A 24,362-nucleotide genomic window follows, 5' to 3' on the forward strand; every position below is an offset into this window, starting at 1 on the left:
AAACTGCTTGAGTATAGCCTTCCCAGCTAAGTATCCATTGTCATGTGATCTGGTTTTATCCTTAAGAGTTTATCTCTTTCTTATGACTCTTTGATGAATGATAATATACTCAGTCCTATTGAAATATACTTATGAAGTCATTATGACAACAATGTAAATTGCTACAAGTACTTGAACCCTCTCCATTTTACTTTTTCCACACATACTTTAAGTCATGTTATTTTGTTCAAACATGAAAGACAAGCAATAAATTACACATTGCAATACAAATTTTTAGAAGTTCAAGCTGCAAACAATTTTCAACTAAAAAGAAAAGGCTCCATTAGTGATTTTTTAATGTTTTTTAATTACAGTACATAATAAATTCAATTAAATTAAAAATTCTTGGTAGTCACAACTCTTTGTCTATGATGGCTTCTCTGACCATTTTTTTTCATCTTATTTCTTTCCTTAGCCCCTTGAGAAGGCCTCTCTGATCACTTCTTTTTGCCTTTCTTCCCTTTGCCCCCTGTGAGGGCCTCTGGGTCCTGTCCCTGGGCCACAGCCAGCTTTCTCTTCAAATCCAGCAACACAGCAACCTCCGAGTCAATTTGGGATTTTTCTGCTTTTTGGGATTTTAGATCCCGAACCAATAACCCCTGAAAAAAGAGAGGCTAGATGTGTCAGAATGGGTAAATGTTCCCTCAATAGGAAAATGAACAAGAGGCCCAGGGGTCACATTGCTCACCTGAGCAACAATATAGCCATAACTCTGATCAAATCAGCATAAGTATTGAAATTAATATATCTTGACAACTAAGTATAGTAGATCTTGTTCTAAAAGTTGAAAAAATCTGCTGATTTTTATTCATATTTTTAGGGTAAATACCAAACTCTTTTTGTTGTTTTATTATTGTAAGAAGATTTTTCTCTATTTCCATATAAAAATCCCCCCCCCCCCCACTTTGTGGCCCCACTTTTCTCTAGGGAATCAAAATATTTCATAGACAGGTCAAACAAAAAACAGTGTATTCTTGTTTCATGTAAAATAGCTGCAATAATGTAGCTCTCTCCCAATTTTTTTTCTTTTTCTTTTCGGTAAACATCAGATATAAAAATCGGAGAGGGCTACATTATTGCAGCTAGTAAAACACGGGTACTTTAAGGCAACTCGAGTTTTATGATTGTCAATATTTTTGTCATTTTAAAAATTGTTTATCTTTATGAAAACAAAGTCTGAATATTAATATCAAGTGAATATGTCCACTAAAGAATTATACTTCTACTTCAGAATTGAGTCGCCTTTTGAAGCTGTCTTTCCATTATACCCCTTTCAGTTAAAAATAGATCACTTGTTTACCTTAACAAAAAACCAAAAAGTGTAACACTACTCCAAAGTTCATTCATAACTTGAGTAATACAGAGAAATCAAAGATATATTCAGTTAAAAATGACAGATTTCTTGAATAAAATATGACTAATGCTGCTTATTGTAACATCATATTGATCAGATATTGATGAGAATTTTTACTCAATCGATCTCTAAAAGAGTTGCCTTATCATACCCACAAACATAGATATCAATGCCTGTTAGAATAGAGGTTTTCCACATCTATTATGATAATGTATTCTCATACTAAGTGTAGAGAATAATGCCTGTTTCCAGAAAAGACCTATTATGATGCTGTAATTCCACACTTAATATACAGACTTACTCGAGTTACATGATAGATGCATTCTGATGGTATTTCTACAAAACATATCAAAATGTACTTCCTACTGTTGAACAATAGATGTATTCTGATAGTACTTCTATAAAAAATATCAAAATGTACTTCCTACTGTTGTACAATAGATGTATTCTGATGGTACTTCTACTAAACATATACTTGATAAAAATGTACTTCCTACTGTTGAGCAATTGATGTATTCGGATGGTACTTCTATAAAAAATATCAAAATGTACTTCCTACTGTTGTACAACAGATGTATTCTAATGTAACATGTAGATAAAAATGCACTACCAACTGTACTATACAATAGATGTATTCTAATGATATATATCCACACAATTAATCCATTCTGATGTTATTTAAACAATAAAATGCTTTCTTTGGTGATTCATGCGGGTATGTTAGTTGCCAGCATTGCAGAAAAAAATACATAACCCGCATTATTTTTTTTTTTAATTTCTACCTTAATAGCCAACATGAATCACCAAAGAAAGCATTTAACAAACATTTTATTTCTAAACATGTACCTATTTTTGCATAATTGAATTAATCCTATAGAGCAGGTATAAGCAATTATATTATTGTTAATGTACATCACTACAGTCAATAGAATAGCCTGTGAATGCTCCTATTTTGGGGGAATTTAAGTTTGATGTAATTTTTCTTAGATTAAAGACATTGAAATACTTGTTTGCACCGATCGTATAGACCTCAGCCCTGTAATTTCTATAGAGCTATGAATCACATTCGGTTTCCGTAAGAAATAGAGGAGGAATACTATGTGAATGTAAGTAGGTGGATGGACCTGTTTTGAGACGGCCTCCGTCAGTCTCTCCACTTCTTGGCTGTCCACCGCCCCATTGGCTGTTGTCCCTGACGACTCCATCTCTGGCTTTTTACTTTCCTAAAAAACAAAAAATTTACATTCCTGATCTTTTCCTTAGTTTTTAAAAGATTTCCTTTGTATACAGTAAAACTATTTATCAAAGAAATAGCCACCCATACAAGCTCCTTATTCCCTACAAGAAAGGATTTTTTTTCCTTTCCTGATCTTCTGTGGAATTATTTAAATTTGTGGGGGCCAGTTTTTGTGGATTGTGGGTAATTTGCTAAATTTCATGGATGCACCGGTTTTCAGTTTCGGTAAGAAAGGTAACTTTTTTCTAAATTTGTTTTCATGAGGATGTAAATTCATGAGGAAGACCTACCCAAGAACACCATAGAGAATAAATCTGGAGGCTTTTTTTTTTTTATATAAAATGCTTCCTACCATAAGCACACATAATATTCACATATGTTAAGAAGAATTATCCATCACCCTGCATTAGTTAAAATTTTAACTCTCATGTTACACTGAATAAATGAAAAAAAAAAATATTCCTAGATTTTGGTTAGTTTTGGAATTTTATGAACCTTTTTGGCTTGCTTGCTGTTCTGTTTGCCTCCTGCTGGAGCAGGTTCCCCCGCTAATTCAGCCAGTTTCTTCTTCAGGGCCAGTAACTTGGCCACCTCCTCAGTGACCACAGCTTTCTCCGCTTTCTTGGCTTTGAGCTCCCTCACGAGGTTTCCCTGACAGACAAAAATAAGCTACATATCAGGCACGTAGCATCTTTTTTGAAAGTGGGGGGGCCAGACCCATCCAAAAAATCTTGACAAGCAAAAAAAAAAAGAAAAAAAAATTTTAAGTTTCCAAAAATCTCTCAAAATCATAATCGGGGGGGGGGGGGGGGGGGGGGGGGGGGGGGGGGGGCAGGGTTTACTCAACGTTACTTCCAAAAACAAATTCTTCCCTACCAATCCGTGGGGGGGGGGGGGGGGGGGGGGGGGGGGTACCTTCAATTTGACTACTCATTTCCTAATTTTCATATGGGGCCAACTCCTTTATAATTCATTTTTTTATATGTAAATTTCAAAAAATTTGTTGCTGCGAGAAAAAGTGGGGGGGCCAGGCCCCCCCTGGCCCCCCCTGATGCTACGTGCCTGCATATATATATATATATACAATATATTAACTAGGAACTATTAGAATACACTACCAAACTGAAACAGTGTACAACTTGTATCTGAATTTGTGTAAGATTATTTTTCCCAATCATCCTATGTGAAGACTCTGAAGGGTCATGGCGATTTAATTTTATTGAGTTCTTCTTCTGAGCAAAGAGGAGTTTTGTAAATCTTAATTATTGTTAAATAATTCAATTCAATTGCAAGAATATTTCAATTATTGTTAATAAACTTAATTCACTTACAAAAATATTTTTATTTTTCTAAGATTTGAAAGTACTTAGCCATTGCAAATAGTTCTTAAATGACCTAGTCCTATAACGCCTCTAGTATTTGTCGTAAATTATCTATATAGGCTAGACCGTGAACCAGTTAATCAGGTTGTAACATAAGTGATAAAGATTCAAAATAATTACCTGTGCAGCGACTTCATCTGTCAGTTTCTGTATTTCCTCGGGATTTCCAGATGATGCCTTTGAACAATATTGGAAGATAAAATGTTTATATTCTTTTATAGCCTACTGCAGACCCAAGATTCTTGAATGACGTACTTTGTACCAAAAAGAGTCATTGCCATCAAAATTGTACTCACCTTTGAGGCATTCTTCTGCGGAGCTGGTTTCCCCTCAAATTTCTTCTTCAATTCCTGAATTTTAGGGGTTTCAATTTTCTCAAACAACGGACTAGGCTAAAAAAAAGTAAAGAATTAAAGATTGAAGATGGGCTAGATTCATCTAGACATAGGTTTGGATGGCTTTGTGTTAGATTGACAAGACAGAAATGGTCCAAGGTCACTTCCAAAATCAGGTGTCCCAACTTGAGAAGTACTCAGGCAAATGTGTCTCAAATGATTTTTATTACATGTCAAAACTGCTACCATTCATATAACAAAGAGGACTTATCATGTTAACATGTTTTTTAGGCAATTAAAATTCATTTAAAGTACGTTTCAAGGGAAATTGCATACACACATCTAGCACAAAAAAAATTTATGTGAAAAAATATTAATGGAAATCCATCTGAAAATTTCACTTGTTACAGTATTAAAGTGAATGCTCTTTTGAAAGGTTATTCAAAGTTTAATAAATTGCATCTTAAAACACAAGACAATGTAAATGTAACATGTACATTCAACATGTAGCAGATATCATAGAGGACATTTCTTCAATTAACTCTGATTTGGAGATTGAGGATGAGACAATTTATATAGAAACAAGTTCCATAGAAGTCAAATACAAAACTTAAGCAAAATTTTCTACTTTACTTTTCTGATCTTATTATAAAAATGTATATGTTCATTGCTGCTTGAAAAAAACGTTTTTTCTTCTGCACCTACATGTACCTGTTTTAATGAAACATCAACAAAAATTAGAACAGTACACAGGGAAATATTCATCCCCGTTTTATTTTTGCCCCTTTCGCCCTCCTTGTCAGCAGGCAAATTTAAAGCTGGCAAATTTCATTGTCACGAATAAAGTCTCTTTTAACACACCCGCATCTGGGCAAATACAACACATGGCGAAGTTGCAAGTTTAGGACAGCAAAAAAAACCGGTCAAAAATAACCCTGTACAAAATAGAACATATCCTAGATCATTGGTACCTTTCCGATTTTATGTCCGGGTGTTAGCTGACACACAAACTCCTTGTAGATGACGTTACACTGGGGTGGGGTCCTGAGCTGACCCTGTATGGTGTTGCTGACCGCCGGCATGTAGGGTTGGACCAGCACAGACAGCAGGGTGGCCAGGTTAGCTGACAGACTCACCACCGTCCCCGCACGACGCCTGTAACCATAGAAACACAGCTCAGATATACCACAAAGCATAAACAAATTCACTTATGTACTAATGCAGCAGAGCTTGGAAATAAACAGTGTCCATCATGATTTCACTACTTTCGTCATAAATGATAATTCAACAAGCTCAGAATGATTTGTTTCTACATGTACCAAGCTTGAATTGCCTTCTAAGAAAAAGGAGTAAAAGCTCAAAAATACTCAATTCTTTACAAGCAGAGACTACCTTTTATAAAAATGAAGTTAGCATGGAAATTTGTTCTTATAAAGACAACTGATTAATGAATGTTGTATTAACTGTCTGGTTTGCTTCCCTTTACCATTAGTACTATAGACTCATTGCATTATGAGCTACAATTATGTCTCCCAATGCTGTCATACTTACTAAAACACTGCCCTTATCTACTAGCAGTAAAGACTCACTGTGTTATGAGCTAGGTCATTAACTGGTGACTTACTTGTCTGATTCGCTGCCTTTGACCAGAACCCAGGGCTTGTTGGCCTGCATGTACTGATTGCCCAGTCTAGATATACTCAGGATGTTTCTGATGGAGTCCCTCAGTCTATGAAATAACACAACAGTATAGCAAAATTACACAAAAAAATCAAAATAAAAGAACTTCTCAATATACATTTAACTTCTTATTAAACACTTTTCATTTGCAAATGCTAATGTGAGGCTATTTTCAGCCATATGCAAGTTATCACAGTCATTTGATTTTTTCAATCTATACATGTACAATGAAATGAACTGGTTAACAATGATGATCAACTTGCAAAGGTTGCTCAACAATCCTGCAAGAGTGATAAGCTAGGTTTACAGCAACAGGTTTCCCTTTAAAAGATATCATGAACACTATCTTGTTAAAATATTAAAATCTTATCTATCTATGTACCAATCTAATTGATAAACTTGCGGCAAAATCTCATAAATCCTGTGAAAATGCTATACCTGGTCTTTATTATTTTTTCAATTACACACACTCTCTCTTTAACAATTTACAAAGTAATCCACTGAGTAATGTCTCACTTGATTTGCTCCATGTTGTCTATGTAGGAGGCTAGTTCACGGTTGACCAGAGCAAGTAGGTGGAAGTCGGCCGGGGTCAAGGTCATCTCCTGGATCTGACCCCCAAAGCTGTTACTGACAAACATTAGGGCCCTGAAACACACACAAAGGTACACATATAAATACACACACACAATAGTACAAATATAAATACACACACTCAGTAGTACAAATATAAATACACACACAGTGCAACTAAAGCTTATTTCTACTCTAGGAATAATAAAAATACATGTACAAGTACAACTTCTGACTGAGTTACAGGGCTTTATGAATTAACACAATGACAAGCTAAACTGGAATTCAAGTTTATCATTTCCATGTTCTGTAAATGAGATTACTGTCAGTAAGCCTATAATATACTGTCTATCTACATGACCTGCCTGTTAATGAAGTTCCCGAGGTTATTCAGAAGTTCACTATTGTTTTTGAGCTGGAAATCATCCCAGCTGAAGCTGCTATCCTAGAAAGTCAAAGAGCAGAAAGTTTATTATGGTGAACCAGTCAGATTCCAAGTAAATCTAAGCCATGGGCAGGTAATGTAAACTATAGGTGTTCCAAGTCTCCGACTGAATTATAGATAAACTGAAACATATGTAAAAGTAACAAACTTTTTATAAAAACTCAAGAATTCAGCTCTCTCTTGATTGGCCATGACAGCTACGTATTCTGATCTTACATCAGAGTGAGAGTTTAACTCACCTGAGATTCTGGTCGTACAAACAGCAGGTAAAATCTAAATATATCTGCTGGGATTCCTGTGTCCTTGGCTTGGTGACCAAACACACCTGTCCCCCGACTCTTGGAGAACTTGGTGTCCTCATAGTTCAGGTATTCTGTAAAACAGGCACTAATTTTGTCAACAAAATAATATCAAATAATGATTCCTAAATAATCTGTACCTGTAAATCTATGTGCTCTCTCACCTGTAGCTGACATGTGGTTAACGACTGTGAAATTATCGTCAGCGCCCAGCAGGGAGCAGGGGAAGATGACTGAGTGGAAGGGGACATTGTCCTTACCCAGGAAATTGTACAGCTCCACCTATAGGACAGGTGTAAAACAGGTAAAGGTAAATATGTATACACATGTACAGCTTTACCTACAGGTGTAAAACAGTTAAAGTTAATCAATACACACATGTTCAGGTAAGTTTAATCTACTGAGACTAAGCGCATCAGTTGATTTCGATGGGACAAGGCATGTCTCCAAGTTTTGTAATTCGAAAATGTATTTTACAAATTCAAGGAAAAATCTTCATATATGAGGGCATTATTGTTAGGTGATTACCTGTTTGGGGTTTGTGAGGTGATTGTATATTTGGTGTTTTGTGAGGTAATTACCTGTTTGGGGTTTGTGAGGTGATTGTATATTTGGGGTTTTGTGAGGTGATTACCTGTTTGGGGTTTTTCCACCATTGCTCCCATCTGTCGGTGTATGAGGCGGTGGCTGAGATGTATCCAATGGGGGCATCAAACCACACATAGAATACCTGCACAGGTAATGAAAAATTAATATAACTAGAAAAAACAGCAAATTTATAAAATATTACTAATAGTCTTATAACCCCTCTAGGGATATTGATTCTGTGCCTTGTACATAGTCTTGGAACTCCTTCTAAAGTTGATTGCAGTTTATATCTTGCTACCCTCCAAAGAAAATAATACAGCTTTTCTTAAAACCCCTCAAGAGAAACTTTTGTACATGCCCTTTTTTTTGGAACTTTTCTACAGGTATTAATGTACAAATTATCTTGCAACCTCTCTATTGGTACTAATGCACATAATTGATATATGCATTTTTTGGAAGTTTCTGTAAGGGTATTGATGTACAAGTACTTTATCTTGAAACCCCAGGGCCACATCTAAAAACATTGATGTAGATATATGTACTTTTCATCGGTCTTTCTGTAGGAGTATTGATGCCCACGTACCTTGTCTTTGTACCCCTCTAGAGACATTGATGTAGATATATGTACTTTACATCGGTCTCCCTGTAGGAGTGTTGATGCCCATGTACCTTGTCTTGGTACCCCTCTAGAGATACCGGTATTCCCCACTTGAGGTCCCTGGCCACGTACCTTGTCTTGGTACCCCTCTAGAGACATTGATGTAAATATATGTACTTTTCATGTACTTTACATCAGTCTCCCTGTAGGAGTATTGATGCCCACGTACCTTGTCTTTGTACCCCTCTAGAGACATTGATGTAGATATATGTACTTTACATCGGTCTCCCTGTAGGAGTGTTGATGCCCATGTACCTTGTCTTGGTACCCCTCTAGAGATACCGGTATTCCCCACTTGAGGTCCCTGTCCACGTACCTTGTCTTGGTACCCCTCTAGAAGGACTGGTATTCCCCACTTGAGGTCCCCGCCCACGTACCTTGTCTTGGTACCCCTCTCGATGTACCGGTATTCCCCACTTGAGGTCCCTGCCTACGTACCTTGTCTTGGTACCCCTCTAGAGGTACCGGTATTCCCCACTTGAGGTCCCTGCCCACATACCTTGTCTTGGTACCCCTCTAGAGGTACCGGTATTCCCCACTTGAGGTCCCTGCTGATACAGCGTGGCTTCAGTCCATCTCGAATCCAAGAGTTGGTGATGACTCGAGCATTGTTAGTCCAAATCCCTTTGTCAAACTGAGCATTCAGGTGGGCCTTTAACTTATCTTCTATCTGTTGAAATATAAACATGCTATGCTTATCCATATAATAAATTCCATGATTAATACTTAAATAACAAAGAAAATAGTTTCAAACTTTATAATACATGTTGTTTTTTCATGGCTAATTTTGTGAATTGTCATACTTTATTATTGTACCTCACCAGGTTGAACTCAATTTGTTTAAACAAGGAACAAGAAATTAGGATTGTATTTGGTATACATGTATCTAGAACCAGGTAACTTGACTTACCTTGGATAATCTTGTAATAAATTATTTTCTTACCTTGGGTAAAATTAAGAACAGGTAACTTACAGTACCCGCAACGTTATTTTTTACAAGATAAATGATAGGATAGGATTCACGCATGATAGGATAGCATTAACGCACGATAGAACAGTATACACGCACGAAAGGATAGGATTAACGCACGATAGAACAGTATACACGCACGATATGATAGGATTGATACACGATAGGAAAGGATAAACGATGTTCATGATAAACGTATGATCGCTTTAAACGATATTTACGAACAAACTGATAATGGCAGAATTTGAGAGAGAACACGTAAAAATAAAGATTTATGTGGCATTTCTTTTTAGTAACAATTGCCGAGTTGTTAAACCCACTATTTTCTGAGTGATTTAATCTCGGCCTGAAATATTCGCAGCGATCGGCTAGGGTGTTCGGTAATGAAAACAATTTTAACAATACAGAAAATTTATTGATCATTAAAGCTCATAATTTTAGTTGAAAAAAAATTAACTGGTCATTTTTATACATTCTATAAATTATGCAGCGATGATTAATTATATAAATCCAACTCTTGTATAAAGTAAATATAAAATCTATCATAAGTACATTTCTTTCTGTATAGGAAAATGATGCATTTTATTAATTATTACAGACAAGTTAAATAAATATTTATGCAGATACACATTCCGCATAGGATTTGTTAACATTATTTTCATTACCACACACCCTAGGTGATTGCCAAGAAGATTTCAGCCTGAAATCAAATATCACACGGAAAATAACGTGTTCAAAATACAACTCGGGTTTTAATTAAATATAAATTATATCATAAATAGTTTTGTTTCTGTAAAATATGCTGCAACAAAATTATATTCATAAAAGTTAATGTTTACGCAGGTATAATACACTCTTCGTACAATTTAATATATTCGATATACAGGTAAATGTGTTACCTTGTTCCTACGAACTTCGTTTTTCATTTTCAATGTTAACAGATATGATTTACATATAATATTGGTTAATTTTGATCTAAAAAATTTAAAAATTAGTATCCTGACGGAATGTTGGATAGGATTTTACAATTCTTGTTCGATAAATATTTGTATAGGGCGCACCGAACGAGTTGCAACTTAGTAATAAATTTACTTGCTTATGAAAAGGCATGAAACGATTAACACGATTAGTTAAACGGAAGAATTGTTGAAATTAAACGATAAACCTGATAGGATTAACGTACGATAGGATAGGATTAACGCACGATAGAACAGTATACACGCACGATAGGATAGAATTAACGCACGATGGAATAGTATACACGCACGATACGATAGGATTGATACACGATACGATAGGATAGGATTGTAAAAAATAACGTTGCGGGTACTGTAACTTACTTTTGGTAAATCTAGGAACAGGGCACTTGACTCACCTTGGGTAAATCTAGGAACATATAAATTTTCTTACCTTGGGTAAATCTAGGAACACATAAATTTTCTTACCTTGGGTAAATCTAGGAACATATAAATTTTCTTACCTTGGGTAAATCTAGGAACATATAAATTTTCTTACCTTGGGTAAATCTAGGAACAGGTGGTTTGAGGACTTGACCTGGGGAATGCCTTTACACACTTTACACTTGGGGTCCTTGAGCTCAATGGCATTTAGTAGTTTACCGCACCCATCACACTGGTCACCACGGGCATCGTCAAAGCCACAGAGGGGACAGGTGCCCTCCACAAACCGGTCAGCCAGAAACCTGTAAATGAAAGACAGCAATTCAAACACAGAGTATGGTAACCGTTTATCTAAGTTATTATAGACAGAGGGGGTGGGTGGGGTGGCAGGTGCACTACAAAAACCGGTCAGCCAGAAACCTGTAAATGAAAGACAGCAATATAAACAAAGAGTTATCATAAACATAGATGGGGGAACAGGTGCCCTCCACATACTGGTCGGTCAGAAACTTGTCAACGAATGTCAGCAAATATACAGAGTATGTTAAATGTTTATCTCAGTTAATACAAACAGTGTTTGATATTATGCATGGTGAATTTCATGCTTCACTGACCGTAAACACTGCTGACATTGCAGCTGTTCCACGCTGTCCCTGGAGATAAAGCCGTTCTTCTCCAGCTTCCAGAAAATGTCCTGGGCGATTCTGTTGACAGAGAGAGTTGGAAACAGTTATGAATACATTAGACTTCAAAATCATTCTATATTCACAATGTATTATATCAAACACAATTTACTAACCTTTGAATGAAAATATTGAGATACTAGTAATTTGAAATAAAAACAGAAATCTCCACATGTATCAGTAGATCTCCATATGTTTATCTGACTATTTTTAATCAAAAATCATGCAACACTTAAAGCTATTTGATATACAGTTTAAAATGTACATCAAATTTGAAAAATTCTTTTCCTCATTCGAATTGATGAGAACAAGATAAATCTAATAGTAACACCAAAACCTGACAGATTCTGTATGATACTTACTTTGTTTGCTCTGGTATAGAGGTCCGGCTGAACTTGTCAAAGGAGATGTTGAACCAGTCGTAGATTTCGGCGTGTATTTTGTTGTATTTATCACAGATTTCCCGCGGAGTGACTCCCTCCTCGATTGCCTTTGTCTCTGTCGCTGTCCCGTACTCGTCTGTTCCACAGATGTACAGACAGTTGTAGTTTCGCAGTCGACAATATCTAAAAATAGCCTTCATATGTCATAATACATGTCGATATTGGTCTTATGTCACAAATGTTTCAAATAAAGTTTGTTCATTAAATACAAACAATTCATATAAAGATGGATTACCTCTTATATTTTGAAATGTTAAAATAAAAAGCACCTTTTGATTTTTAAATGATAGTTTGTAAATTTAAAACATTTTGAGGATCTTTAATGATTATAACATGAAACAGCAACTCTGGTTTCCATCTTTTGAGATTATGTCTATGTAAATAATGAAGCAGAGACCTTGAGAAGACATCGGCACTGAGCACACAACCAATGATGTTACCAAGATGAGGAACATTGTTGACGTAAGGGAGAGCACTGGTGATCAGAAGATTTCTCTCCCCTGACTTAGGTAAGCTGAAATATAAAGCCCGCAGTGTTAAACATCAAATTAATTTACATCACATCTCAGACCTACATATCAGTCTGGTATCTGTCATGGTAAAAAAACTGACAATAAAAACATATTAGCAATTCATTTAATAAGTATACATAATAAGAAAAGCATTTTCTTGTTTGATGATACTAATATATGTATTATATGAAAATTACATTGTCATGTTACTACAATTTGATAAATTAAATAATTGGTCAAACAATATTTATTGTTTTAGTGTTCACTAATCTCATATTAATTTTTTTAATTCCACAAAGACCTTGTCATTAGATTTACAATCAAAGTACTGAAGTACTGACGGGAGCTGATTTTATCGATTATCATTTATTTTAAAATCAACTTATCTTGCATGGCGATAAGTTTCTAGTCTGTATTTGTATTACGCACTTTTTTATAATATTAATTTTTAGACTTTTCCGACAAGAATTTCGAGAAACCCCATATGAATCATGTTCTGTAATATTTAGATACTTAGTAATAAAAGAAAGATTTTAAACTATGTATTAGTAATCGAAACAATTCTTAAAAATGTATGGATCCAAGCACTATTAAAAACGACCTATAGTCTCATTCAACCAGGCGCTCGGCTGTCTCCCTTAATCTCCGACAAGCAAGAGAGCCTCTCTGCTTGTCGGAGATTTACGGAGACAGCCGAGCGTTTGGTTGAACGAGACTATATTAAACTCTGGCGTAGGAATACATGAGACTACAAAAATATCTAAATTGTTCGTATTATATAAAATCGGTGATGATTTGTGCTGAGGTCCAAACACTGTTTCACTTTCGGTTTGCCAGAGTAACTGCATAGGAGAGTTGATTAAAATCAACTCCCAATAAAACTGACTTACATGGGGTGTTTTCGTTCTCTCGGCTTGGGGAATTTTGACTTCCCAGTCAGCCATGATTCTTTAGCAGCCTGAATTTCCTCTGGTGAAGCTTCCTTGGTGAGCTAACAATGAAAAATGAATTAAACCCTGAATATACATGTATAAGCTTTCTTGCTTTAACGTTCAAATGCCCACTTAATAGATATCTGTACGGTGTCAAATTTTAACTTATCAATTCTTTAGTCAACAGGTATTCAGTTAAGAATAAAATAAATACCACATGGGCCAAGCCTGTTTTCACATTTATGGTTTCATTGAAATCAATGTCAAAACAGGCCTGTCCCTGTAATATAAAACTGAGAACATTTCTTCATGATAAAAATGAAAACAAGATTAATTTTTCTATTTTGTCAACCATGCTTGGTTATTCATAACCTCACTTGCTTCTGCTAATTCCTTTTTAGAAACTAAATAAGGCTGATGTATCCGTTTCATGACTTCTAGGCTACATGTACCACTGAAAAAGTCTACAACACTTTAAGACACCTACCAGACTCTCTTCAGGTGTTGGTGTCTCCAAAGGTTTTTCCATTTTGACTTTCTGTGGCTTTGATTTCTGAACTGGTTCTTCTTGTCTGGTCTCCGTCTCCAACAATGGAACAGGCTGAGAGTTCAGAGAGGCCTGTGTATATTACATGCATAAGTATAATTAAATTACATGCTCATTTACATATTATAATAAGTTCTAAAGAGTTTAAAGGACTAGAATAATTTAATGATGGTAAATTCATCCAATACAACCTTTAAACATGTGGTGTCTCCTCCAGGTATGACTTTATCCAGGGCTGTCTGACAACATGGCAGACTGTTGATGGTGTTAAACCAGGACTTGATGTTAGAGTACTGGCCCTCCCACCCTGTAATCACAAGGACTCACTACAGATGCCATTTCATGAGAGTCAAACTCATACTCTTATTACTTGATCAATTTTAACAAATTATATAATTCTACAAATGATAAAAAACTGTCTTCTCTCATTCTCTCCTTTACTTTATTGTTGGTCAGGGTAGCATTTTATTATTAGAAGCAAAGAGTCACAAAAGGAGCACCTGGTTATAAATTATGATAATTAATCTTCACAAGCACAGTCATGTAACTCCTAAGCATTGAGATCTAAAGAATAAACTTTGTTGAAAAGTTCCTCTACCTTTAATTTCTGCTGCACCTTTGAACACAGGGAAGAGGGATGCCCAGAGAACAAAATCTGCTGCACAGTCCTTGGTCTGATCATTTAACAAAAACACTTACATAGTATCAAAGTAAAAGACTACAATTAGTGTAAAGTTTTAAAAATGTTTTCAATATGTTTAAGTCCCTGTATAAGGTAACAGGGAGTGAACCTAAGAAGAAGACTATAATCATGACTGTTATTACCTTGGTCAGTGATTTACTTTTGAGTTCGGCGTTCAGGAACTTGAGCAGCTGTTGCAGTCTGTTCAGAGACTCGGTGTCCGGCTTCTTGTGAACCAAAACACTGACCAGGTAACGAACCAGGTAAGGCTAGAACAAAGAAAGGAACAATTGTTTGAACAAAAAATCAAGGTGTGCTTAAGGAAGAAATTCCAGCACAATAACTATATGCTTGCTAAGCTAATGCTCAGCACCATAAAAACCCTAACTCTTGACATACGTCAGATTACTGCATCTTGATACACATTACAGTACACCATAAAACATAATGCTATAATGGGTCAAATACAAAGTACATACAAATATAACTTACAAAGTCATGTGACAAATTTTAATTAAACTTTGTTCCATATTTGAAACAGGTCTATAATTTAACCTTAACAGAAATCATTTAATTCAACTTGAACTTTGAAAGATTTATGCAAACACAGAACTGTGATAACACCTAGACACAGAGCTGTGATAATACAATGAAAACGAAACTGTGAAAACACAATGACACAGAACTGTGAAAACACAATGACACAGAACTGTGATTACACCCTGACATAGAACTGTGGTTACACCCTGACAGAGAACTGTGATTACACCTTGACACAGAACTGTGATTACACTTTGACATAGAAAAGTGATTACACCTTGACATAGAACTGTGATTACACCTTGACTCAGAACTGAGATTACATCATGCCATACAACTGTGTTCACACCTTGATACAGAACTGTGATTGCACCTTGACACAGAACTGTGATTACACCTTGACAAAGAACTGTGATTACACCTTGACATAGAACTGTGATTACACCTTGACACAGAACTGTGATTACACCTTGACACAGAACTGTGATTACACCTTGACAAAGAACTGTGATTACACCTTGACATAGAACTGTGATTACACCTTGACACAGAACTGTGATTACACCTTGACACAGAACTGTGATTACTCTTTGACATAGAACTATGATTACACCTTGACATAGAACTGTGATTACACCTTGACATAGAACTGTGATTACACCTTGTCATAGAACTGTGATAACACCTTGACATAGAAAAGTGATTACACTTTGACATAGAACTGTGAAAACACAATGACACAGAACTGTGAAAACACAATGACATAGAACTGTGATTACACCTTGACATAGAACTGTGATTCCACCATGATATAGAATTGTGTTTACACCTTGACATAGAACTTTGGTTACACCTTGACATAGAACTGTGGTTACACCTTGACATAGAACTGTGTTTACACCATGACATAGAACTGTGATTACACCATGACACAGAACTGTGATTACACCTTGACATAGAACTGTGTTTACACCATGACATAGAACTGTGATTACACCAATACACAAAACTGTGATTACACTTTGACATAGAACTGTGATTACACCTTGACATAGAACTGTGATTACACCTTGACATAGAACTGTGATTTAACCATGACACAGAACTGTGATTACACTTTGACATAGACCTGTGATTACACCTTGACATAGACCTGTGATTACACCTTGACATAGAACTGTGATTACACCTGGACATAGAACTGTGATTACACCTTGACACAGAACTGTGATTACTCTTTGACATAGAACTGTGATTACACCTTGACATAAACAGGTCGAGACCACTATATTTTGTGACGTCGGCATAAATTTGCATACTAAATTAGCCATCTGTTTACTTTTATCGACAAACCAATCAGATGAATGAGTTGCAAGGCATTGTGGGCTACTACAAGTTTCAGTGAATACAAAACGTATTGAAAATATATACCATTTTGAATTGTCCTTTGGAAACTCATTTTGAATGATTTTTCAGAATTTATGAAATTAATATGGACAGTTATGTCTCAACTTCAATTTCTATGCTCACATTTAAAAAATATTGCATATGAGGACTTATATCAACCTATATAAATACCCCATTGTCACTGTTAAAAAGAGAGGTACGTCCTATAGAATTAGAAGCAGCGAGTACCGTTTTTTCACGTGATATCCCATATTTTAAGGCAACATTATTAGAATGTGCGTTGATATTTTCCAGGCACGTAGCATCGTTTTTGAAAGTGGGGGGGCCAGACCCATCCAAAAAAAAATCTTGACAAGCAAAAAAAAAAAAAAAAAAAGAAAAGGAAATTTCAAGTTTCCAAAAATCTTCAAAATCCTAATCCGGGGGGGGGGGGGGGGCTCAACTATACTTCCAAAAAAAAATTCTTCCCTACCAAATTTTTTTCCCCTCCAAATCATGAAATTCCTAATCCGTGGGGGGGGGGGGGGGGGGGGGGGGGGGGGGGGGGGGGGGGGGGGTATATTCAATTTGACTACTCATTTCCTTATTTTCATCTCAATTTTTTACTAACTTCCAAAAAAGTGGGGGGGCCAACTCCATTATAATTCATTTTTTTATATGTAAATTTTAAAAAATTTGTTGCTGCGAGAAAAAGTGGGGGGGCCAGGCCCCCCCCCCCTGGCCCCCCCTGATGCTACGTGCCTGTTTTCTTCAGGGACATTCATCAGAATGCTTAACGGACAAAATACTATATGCTGCACAGCTTGCGCTTCTGCATTTGTATATTTGTGCATTTCTACTACCGTGGCTATTCACGTATGTTAAAAATGTACAGTTATCTGTGTTTATTTCTAGTGCACAATGCTAAAGTCACCAATACACAACTGTGCAGTTTTTTCTTATCAAAACCTGTTTGTACTTGTATGCGTATGTTTGTCAGTCGTTTGATACTGATCATTTTTGAAGCAACAATTGATCAACTAAAACAACAGTATTTTTCAATGTGAGCATGGAACAAAGTTAATGGTACGTAATCTTTCCTTTTTTACCTTCTAAAGTAAAAATCAAGATGTACAAACATTCCGGCAAGCAATTTAATATTGTGAATAAAACAGACAAAAACCACGTGCGTCTGTTGAATCGTAAACACGTTGTAGACCGTCATGCATTGCAACTCATTCACTGGATTGGAGAATCTGTTTGACGAAAATACTGTCACGTGTTAAATAATGCTATCCATATAAGGTAGTGTACCCGACCTGATAAAAGTGTGATTACACCTTGACATAGAACTATGATAACACAATGAAACAGAACTGTTATTTTAACCTTAAAGCATGATCACTGAGAAATCAGATTTCACTTGGATATTTGATAGGGACATGGTACAGTGATCATTCTTTGACGTACATTATTATGTCTTACAAATTTAGCATTTTAATATCATTTAAGAAGTTAACAGGTTTAAATTATTACACCTTAACCTAAAGCAGATGTTTGATTTCAGCTTCACATAAATATGACACCTAAGTACTATATCACAATCACACTTGGTTAAGTTTGCACCTTGACATTAACATATCACCTTGACACAGATTTAAGGCCCCACCTGGGGATCAATGACAGGTCGTTACCTGGAGTTGAACACTCTCCCACTCCAACCACTTGTCTATGTTAGGATCATCCTCATCAGATTTCTTGTTCAATATGTATCTGTAGAATACAACAACATTTCATAGTACATGGTATGCAATCAAGTATCTGTGATTATTCAACAGTAATACCCCTGCTCAGATATGAATGAACAAAATAAGCAAAGTCAACATTTAACAGGACTTTGACGTCCAATTGGTACAAAAATAGACGTATGGCATGCCTAAATGAAGAGTGTGTTAAAATTTCAAACACCTGCAATAAATAGTTGCTGAGAAAAATGTGACAGAAATTGTTGTTATGGACGGACAGACAGACAGACATACAAGGGTAACACAGTATCCCCCCTGTCCTATAGAGCGAGGGTATAATAACTTTTATAGCAGTAAAATATAAGCAAAGAACCAATTTGAAAGTTTGTAACCAGACAGGTAACGAGTAAGGTATATGTACATAGAGCTATGCACAACGATGTCAGGTACTGTTTTGTGTGCAAAGAATCTCTCTTTATGACTAAAGATATTCATGAATTAACTGTAAACCAATTCTTATTTCAGTAAAAGAGAATTTCAAGAGGTTCACATTAACCTTCCAAGACATTTCTCACAGCAAATCAGTCTTCTAATATCTGCGGTATTTTTAAAGAGCTTTTTTAAAAGGCTTAGTCCTATAAACAAGTCACTGCAAACCATTTCATCACTTGTTAATAACAAAATAAAGTCATTGCAAATAAAAACAAGAGGCCCATAGGCCACATCGCTCACCTGAGCAACAATAGGTATGATAAAATCAGCTTAACAGTCATAATTCAAACTATCTTGGCAATGTATTATAATACATGTAGATCCTGTATAAGTAAGAGACCATTTTTTTTTACCCTGAATATTCTTATGTTTATAATCAAGTCCCTTTTCTAAATGCATGATTTTATAGTCATAACACCTGTTGAGCATTGCAGCTCTCAAAAAGACCCTTAACAATTGTTTATATAAAGGATATAAACCTACATCAAACTCTGAACCCCTTGTGAGGCCCAAGAATTGTCATGGGGACAAAGTCTAATCAATTTGAAAGAATCAGCAATATGTCGAAATGCTCACATTTAAGTAAAACCATATATCTTACATTTCATTTTTTGTGAATAATTAAAATATTTTCCTTCATAAAATTGGAATCCCATAAGGCCAAACCCTACTCCTCAAGATTTTGATTTGAAAGAATTTAAATCTACATTATCTGAGGTTGCTTTCAGTAAATTTACAGCTTTTCTGGGCAAATGGGTTTTATAAAAAGATATTTTGAATTTTATCTTTTTATATTCCTATGTAAATTTTTGCACCCCCCCCCCCCTCCGGGGACCATGATTTTAACAAACTTGAATCTACCCTACCTGAGAATGCTTTCACACAAGTTTCAGCTTTCCTGGCTGATTAGTTTCTGAAAAGTAGATTTTAAAAGATTTACTCTATATATTCCTTTGTAAAAGTTCGACCCCTTTCCATTGTGGCTCCACCTTCCCCCTGGAGTCATGATTTTCAAAAAATTGTATCTACATGTACACTACATAATGATGATTCAACACAGGTTTCAGTTTTCCTGGCTGATTAGTTTCTATGATAAAGATTTTAAAAGATTTACTCTATATATTCAAATGTAAATCTTTGACCCCTATTGTGGCCCCATCTTATCCCCGGGGACAATGATTTGTACACCATCTGAGGATGCTTCCACACAAGGTTCAGCTTTTCTGGCCAAATGGTTTTTGAGAAGAAAATTTTAAAAGATTTAAACTATATATTCCCATGTAAAAGTATGACCCCCCATTGTGGCCCACCCTACCCCTGGGGGTATTGATTTTCACAACTTTAAATCTACACTACATGAGGAAGTTTCCACACAAGTTTCAGCTTTCCTTGCTGATTGGTTTCTGAGAAGAAGATTTGTAAAGATTTACTCTATATATTCTAGGTAAAACTCCCCATTGTGGCCCCACCTTACCCCACGGGGACAATGATTTGAACAAACTTGAATTTACACTATCTGAGGATGCTTCCACACAAGTTTCAGCTTTTCTGGCCAAATGGTTTCTGAGAAGATTTTTTTAAAAATAGCAACAAATTTTCAATAAATCCTAATTATCTCCCCTTGAAAGTAGTGATGTTCCAAGTATCGATTATAATAAAAAATCGATTGATTGTTATCACATTCTAAGCGCTCGATCATAAAAGGTTTCCTTACGTTAATCGGTTTTTTTCCCTTTCAATGAGCACATATCATAAACAGAATATTCTAGACGCGAACTATCTAAACCCTAAAAAGGCACGCGGTTTGAAAATGGCTGACATATCAGACGAGCTCGATATTCTTACTCGGGAAATATGGCACATTCTAGATTTTGGATGCATTTTGGTTTCAAGAAAATAAATGTGGGACTGCCTACATAGAAAAATCTTTTGAATATAGTTTTTTTATCGCTAGAAATACTAAGTAAATCAAATTACAAAAGCCTAGTAATGAGTTTGTTCATTGTAACTTGTTTATTTACATTTATTTAGCACTACACTATAAAATATAAAAATTTCCAATTATAATCGATAATTAGTTAGTTGCGGGAAACTGATTATCGATTTATGAAAATCTCACCGATTCCCATCACTACTTGAAAGAGAGCGTGGCCCTTCATTTTTACATACTTGAATCCCCTTACCCAATGATGCTTTGTGCCAAGTTAAGTTGATATTGGCCCAGTGGTTCTGGAGAAGAAGTCGAAAATGTAAAAAGTTTACAGACAGACTGACTGATGGACGGACGCCAGACAAAAAGTGGTCAGAAAAGCTCACTTGAGCTTTCAGCTCAGGTGAGCTAAAAACTCTGGCTTACAGTATCATGAAGTCTTTTAACAGAATGCAGCCCAGGCACAGATTTCCTGGTGAATGACCTGTCTAAGGTAAGAATAGAAACTCATACACAGAATGTCTTACCTGGTGGCTGTGTTAGGTGAGAAGAGGAACCTCTGGGGGCTGACCTCCAGCACAGGTAAACTCGGCCCAGACAGGTAAGGGACCACTCGCTCTGTAACAAGAAATGTAGCACACCAATAAAATGTACTGCTGTCCACTAAAAAAAACACTTCAAAGGCAGTCAAAATCATCCCATCAGAGACAAGCAAAATTTTAAAAAAGTTTCCAGTCCTACCTTCTTTTAAGCCAAAGACAAGGATAAAAATCACTTTTTAGTGTTAAAAGAATAAAAAAAATATACAAAATTTTTTTAGCAGACTGATATGATGCTTTAAAATATATACATATATGTACAACTAAAAATGGAATCTTTTTTACCTCTTTAACACAGTCTTAACTCCAAATTTTCATAATACACATCCACTCTTAAATTTTCTGACTAAAATGTCATCATCTAACAAGTCTGAACTATTTTAATCCATCTATACAGGACCAGTATTTGATCAGTGATCGTAACATACAAGATGACAAGAGAAATCACCCATCAAGGCGCGAGATAATTAAACTAACGATCGTTAACATACACAGGATGTTCTACAAATCTCCCAGACATGTCTCTCTGACATGATTTTGTGGATGAAACATTTCCTTTCTTCAGTCAGTGTCCTGTGCATCTTATGATGGAATGCCAAGCTTATATTCACCAAAGTTATGATACCATTATGATGATTATGTAATTGAAATCGTAAGTTTAAAAATAAAGATCAATATTGAATCAACTTCTATCTGTACAACGTACTGTACTTCTTAGCTTTTAAATTATCATTTATTTATTTATTGGCTATTAAATAATGGAATTCTACATAGATATTTTTATTCACTTTGTGAAAATTTTGCTACTGTATACAGCAAAATATTCAACCCTGTTTTATTTTTGCTCCTTTTGCCCTCGTTGTCAGCTGAGAGGAAAAATTAAGACTGGCCGAATTTCAATGTCTCACATTATCTCTCTTTAAACAGAACTGTGTCCGGGCAAATTCAAGACGGAGTAAAACTTACTGCAAGTGAAGAAGGGTGAAAATTATACGAGGCAGAAATAACCCTGTACATAAAGTGCTGTAATTTTTTACTCCAAATTACATGGAGAGCTACACGTACCATCCCAAATGTTGCAGTATTTCTGTCTCACATATTATGTATTGAAACTAAATACTTATTTCTAATCTTAATGATCAGTACAGAGCATTATGTGATGTGAAACATTTTGTCTTGTCTGTAAGCAATAATTAACAGTATCTTATGTGCAGAATAAATTAAAAATAGTTGTGTTGTATACACCTTTGTAGGTAAATCATCATTGAATAGAATGGTAGTACACATAGTAAAAAAAAATTCCCAAATTCACTCTGAAACATCTGGTAGGTGTCTTAGGCCACACCAAATGAATATAACTTCTTGTTTGTCGTACATTTAGCGAAAAAGGGTAGGAGCCGGTGAGCAAGTAAATAATAAAATTATTTTTTTTTATAGCAAAAAATTTTAAGCGCTACATGAATAAATTTGAGCGGACGATTATATTTCTTCTACTTGTTTCTGATTTATAAATTAAAACTATTAAAAATGTAAGAAAAGAGAGAAAAAAGAACAGAAAACAGCGCAGAATTTCCTGGATGCCGGAAATTAATAATAATATATGCATAGTTTTATTTAAATATGAGCGTGTGGGGTCTGACGAACAAGAAATTATATGTGTAGCCTTACTATATTATATTCTTTATCAGTGATACATGTAGCTTAGAAGTCAGAAAAGAAATAAATCAGTTACGTGTACTTTGGTTATAGTGTGGAATAGTTAGTTAGTTACAGTAACAGTCAATTGTAGAAAAAAGGATACCACTGTCTGAATCACACTCTAGATTTGCGCACAAAGTTATTTAAAAAAGGAATAACTTTATCACAAAGAGTTTTTAAAAGAAAAGAATTATTTAATCTACGTCGTATTTTCTCTGAACTATCGATTATAGCACACCCCTCTTCAAAACTAATTTCATATCAGATTATAATGCAATAAATCAGACAGAAATCTTGTTTAAGATCAAAATACGCCGCAACACGGATGGAGCACATCCATGCAATGTTCCAGATGTAAACATCGGCATGTTTGTTTTCACTTTACCTTCCAGTCCACATTCCGTCAATGAATAAGGCAGTCCCGTGATTTCTAGCGCTGCTATCACCTTCAGAGATTTGAAATTCCCTCGATCAGTGTATAGTTTCATTGTGTTTGGCGATGTAGATGAATAGTTTCATCAGCCACAACCAGTTGTCACACAAGTATTGAAGTAATGTCTGCGCCCATATAACACGTTAACAAGGAGGACTTCGAGCCCGATGATTAAAATCCTTCCATATCACCCCCTTTTTTATGATACATTAAATCAGAGACATATATACGTCCCTGGTTAAATCTAATCACGCTATAAATTTTGTCAATAATAAATGACGATGAACACATTTTGGTTTGCTCCCTGTTTTTGATATTTACAAATAAGCAAAATCACACATATAGTAGTGAAAGAATAAACACTCTATATATATTTTTTTTTTTTTACTTATTAAACATGATATCTTAAGGTGGGTTTTAATATGAAAGGCTAAGAAATTGTATCAATATTGGAAGAACGATTTCTTTTTTTTTTTTTCTTTTTCTTTTTTTTTTTTTGATTGTTAACACATTGGGGCGCGTACCGCATTGATGTTAAAATCTCATATTTTATATTAGGTTATAATGCCTCCATTCTTTTAAAATAAAATAAGTCATATACGTTTCTTATCATTAAATGGGTGGTTTAACACGAATACGATTGGTAGTATGAAATGAATTGCTTCTTTTTCCGTGGATTCTTTCATTGATACACTGGCGTCGGAAGCAAATTGAAAGTGGGGGGGGGCTAGACTAATCCTGCGAGAAAAGTGGGGGGGGGGGGGCTGAACCCTCTATCAT

General features: G+C 35.5%; 1 protein-coding gene across 2 annotated transcripts; it reads right to left on the reverse strand.

The window, feature by feature from the left end:
• Positions 1-318: 318 nt before the first annotated feature.
• Positions 319-23,730, reverse strand: LOC128175509 (methionine--tRNA ligase, cytoplasmic-like). Of its 2 annotated transcripts, none has more exons than XM_052841187.1 (25): positions 23,535-23,730; positions 21,380-21,470; positions 18,380-18,458; positions 14,903-15,028; positions 14,676-14,751; positions 14,269-14,384; positions 14,018-14,149; positions 13,489-13,589; positions 12,484-12,600; positions 12,006-12,209; positions 11,575-11,664; positions 11,076-11,262; positions 9,090-9,260; positions 7,979-8,074; positions 7,509-7,626; positions 7,285-7,418; positions 6,966-7,045; positions 6,544-6,675; positions 5,972-6,076; positions 5,319-5,502; positions 4,309-4,404; positions 4,133-4,189; positions 3,126-3,281; positions 2,518-2,616; positions 319-638 (listed from the first exon to the last, which is right to left on the reverse strand). In XM_052841187.1, exons 1-25 carry the CDS (start codon positions 23,635-23,637, stop codon positions 477-479), a joined length of 3,012 nt encoding a protein of 1,003 aa, XP_052697147.1. In that variant the 5' UTR covers positions 23,638-23,730; the 3' UTR covers positions 319-476. The 2 variants fall into 2 exon arrangements, with proteins under 2 accessions (XP_052697147.1, XP_052697158.1); XM_052841198.1 differs by having other exon boundaries at positions 4,133-4,185; positions 4,308-4,404.
• Between the last annotated feature and the right edge of the window lie 632 nt (positions 23,731-24,362).

Source organism: Crassostrea angulata, chromosome 1 (assembly GCF_025612915.1).
Source record: "Crassostrea angulata isolate pt1a10 chromosome 1, ASM2561291v2, whole genome shotgun sequence".
Taxonomy (NCBI): Eukaryota; Metazoa; Mollusca; class Bivalvia; order Ostreida; family Ostreidae; genus Magallana; species Magallana angulata.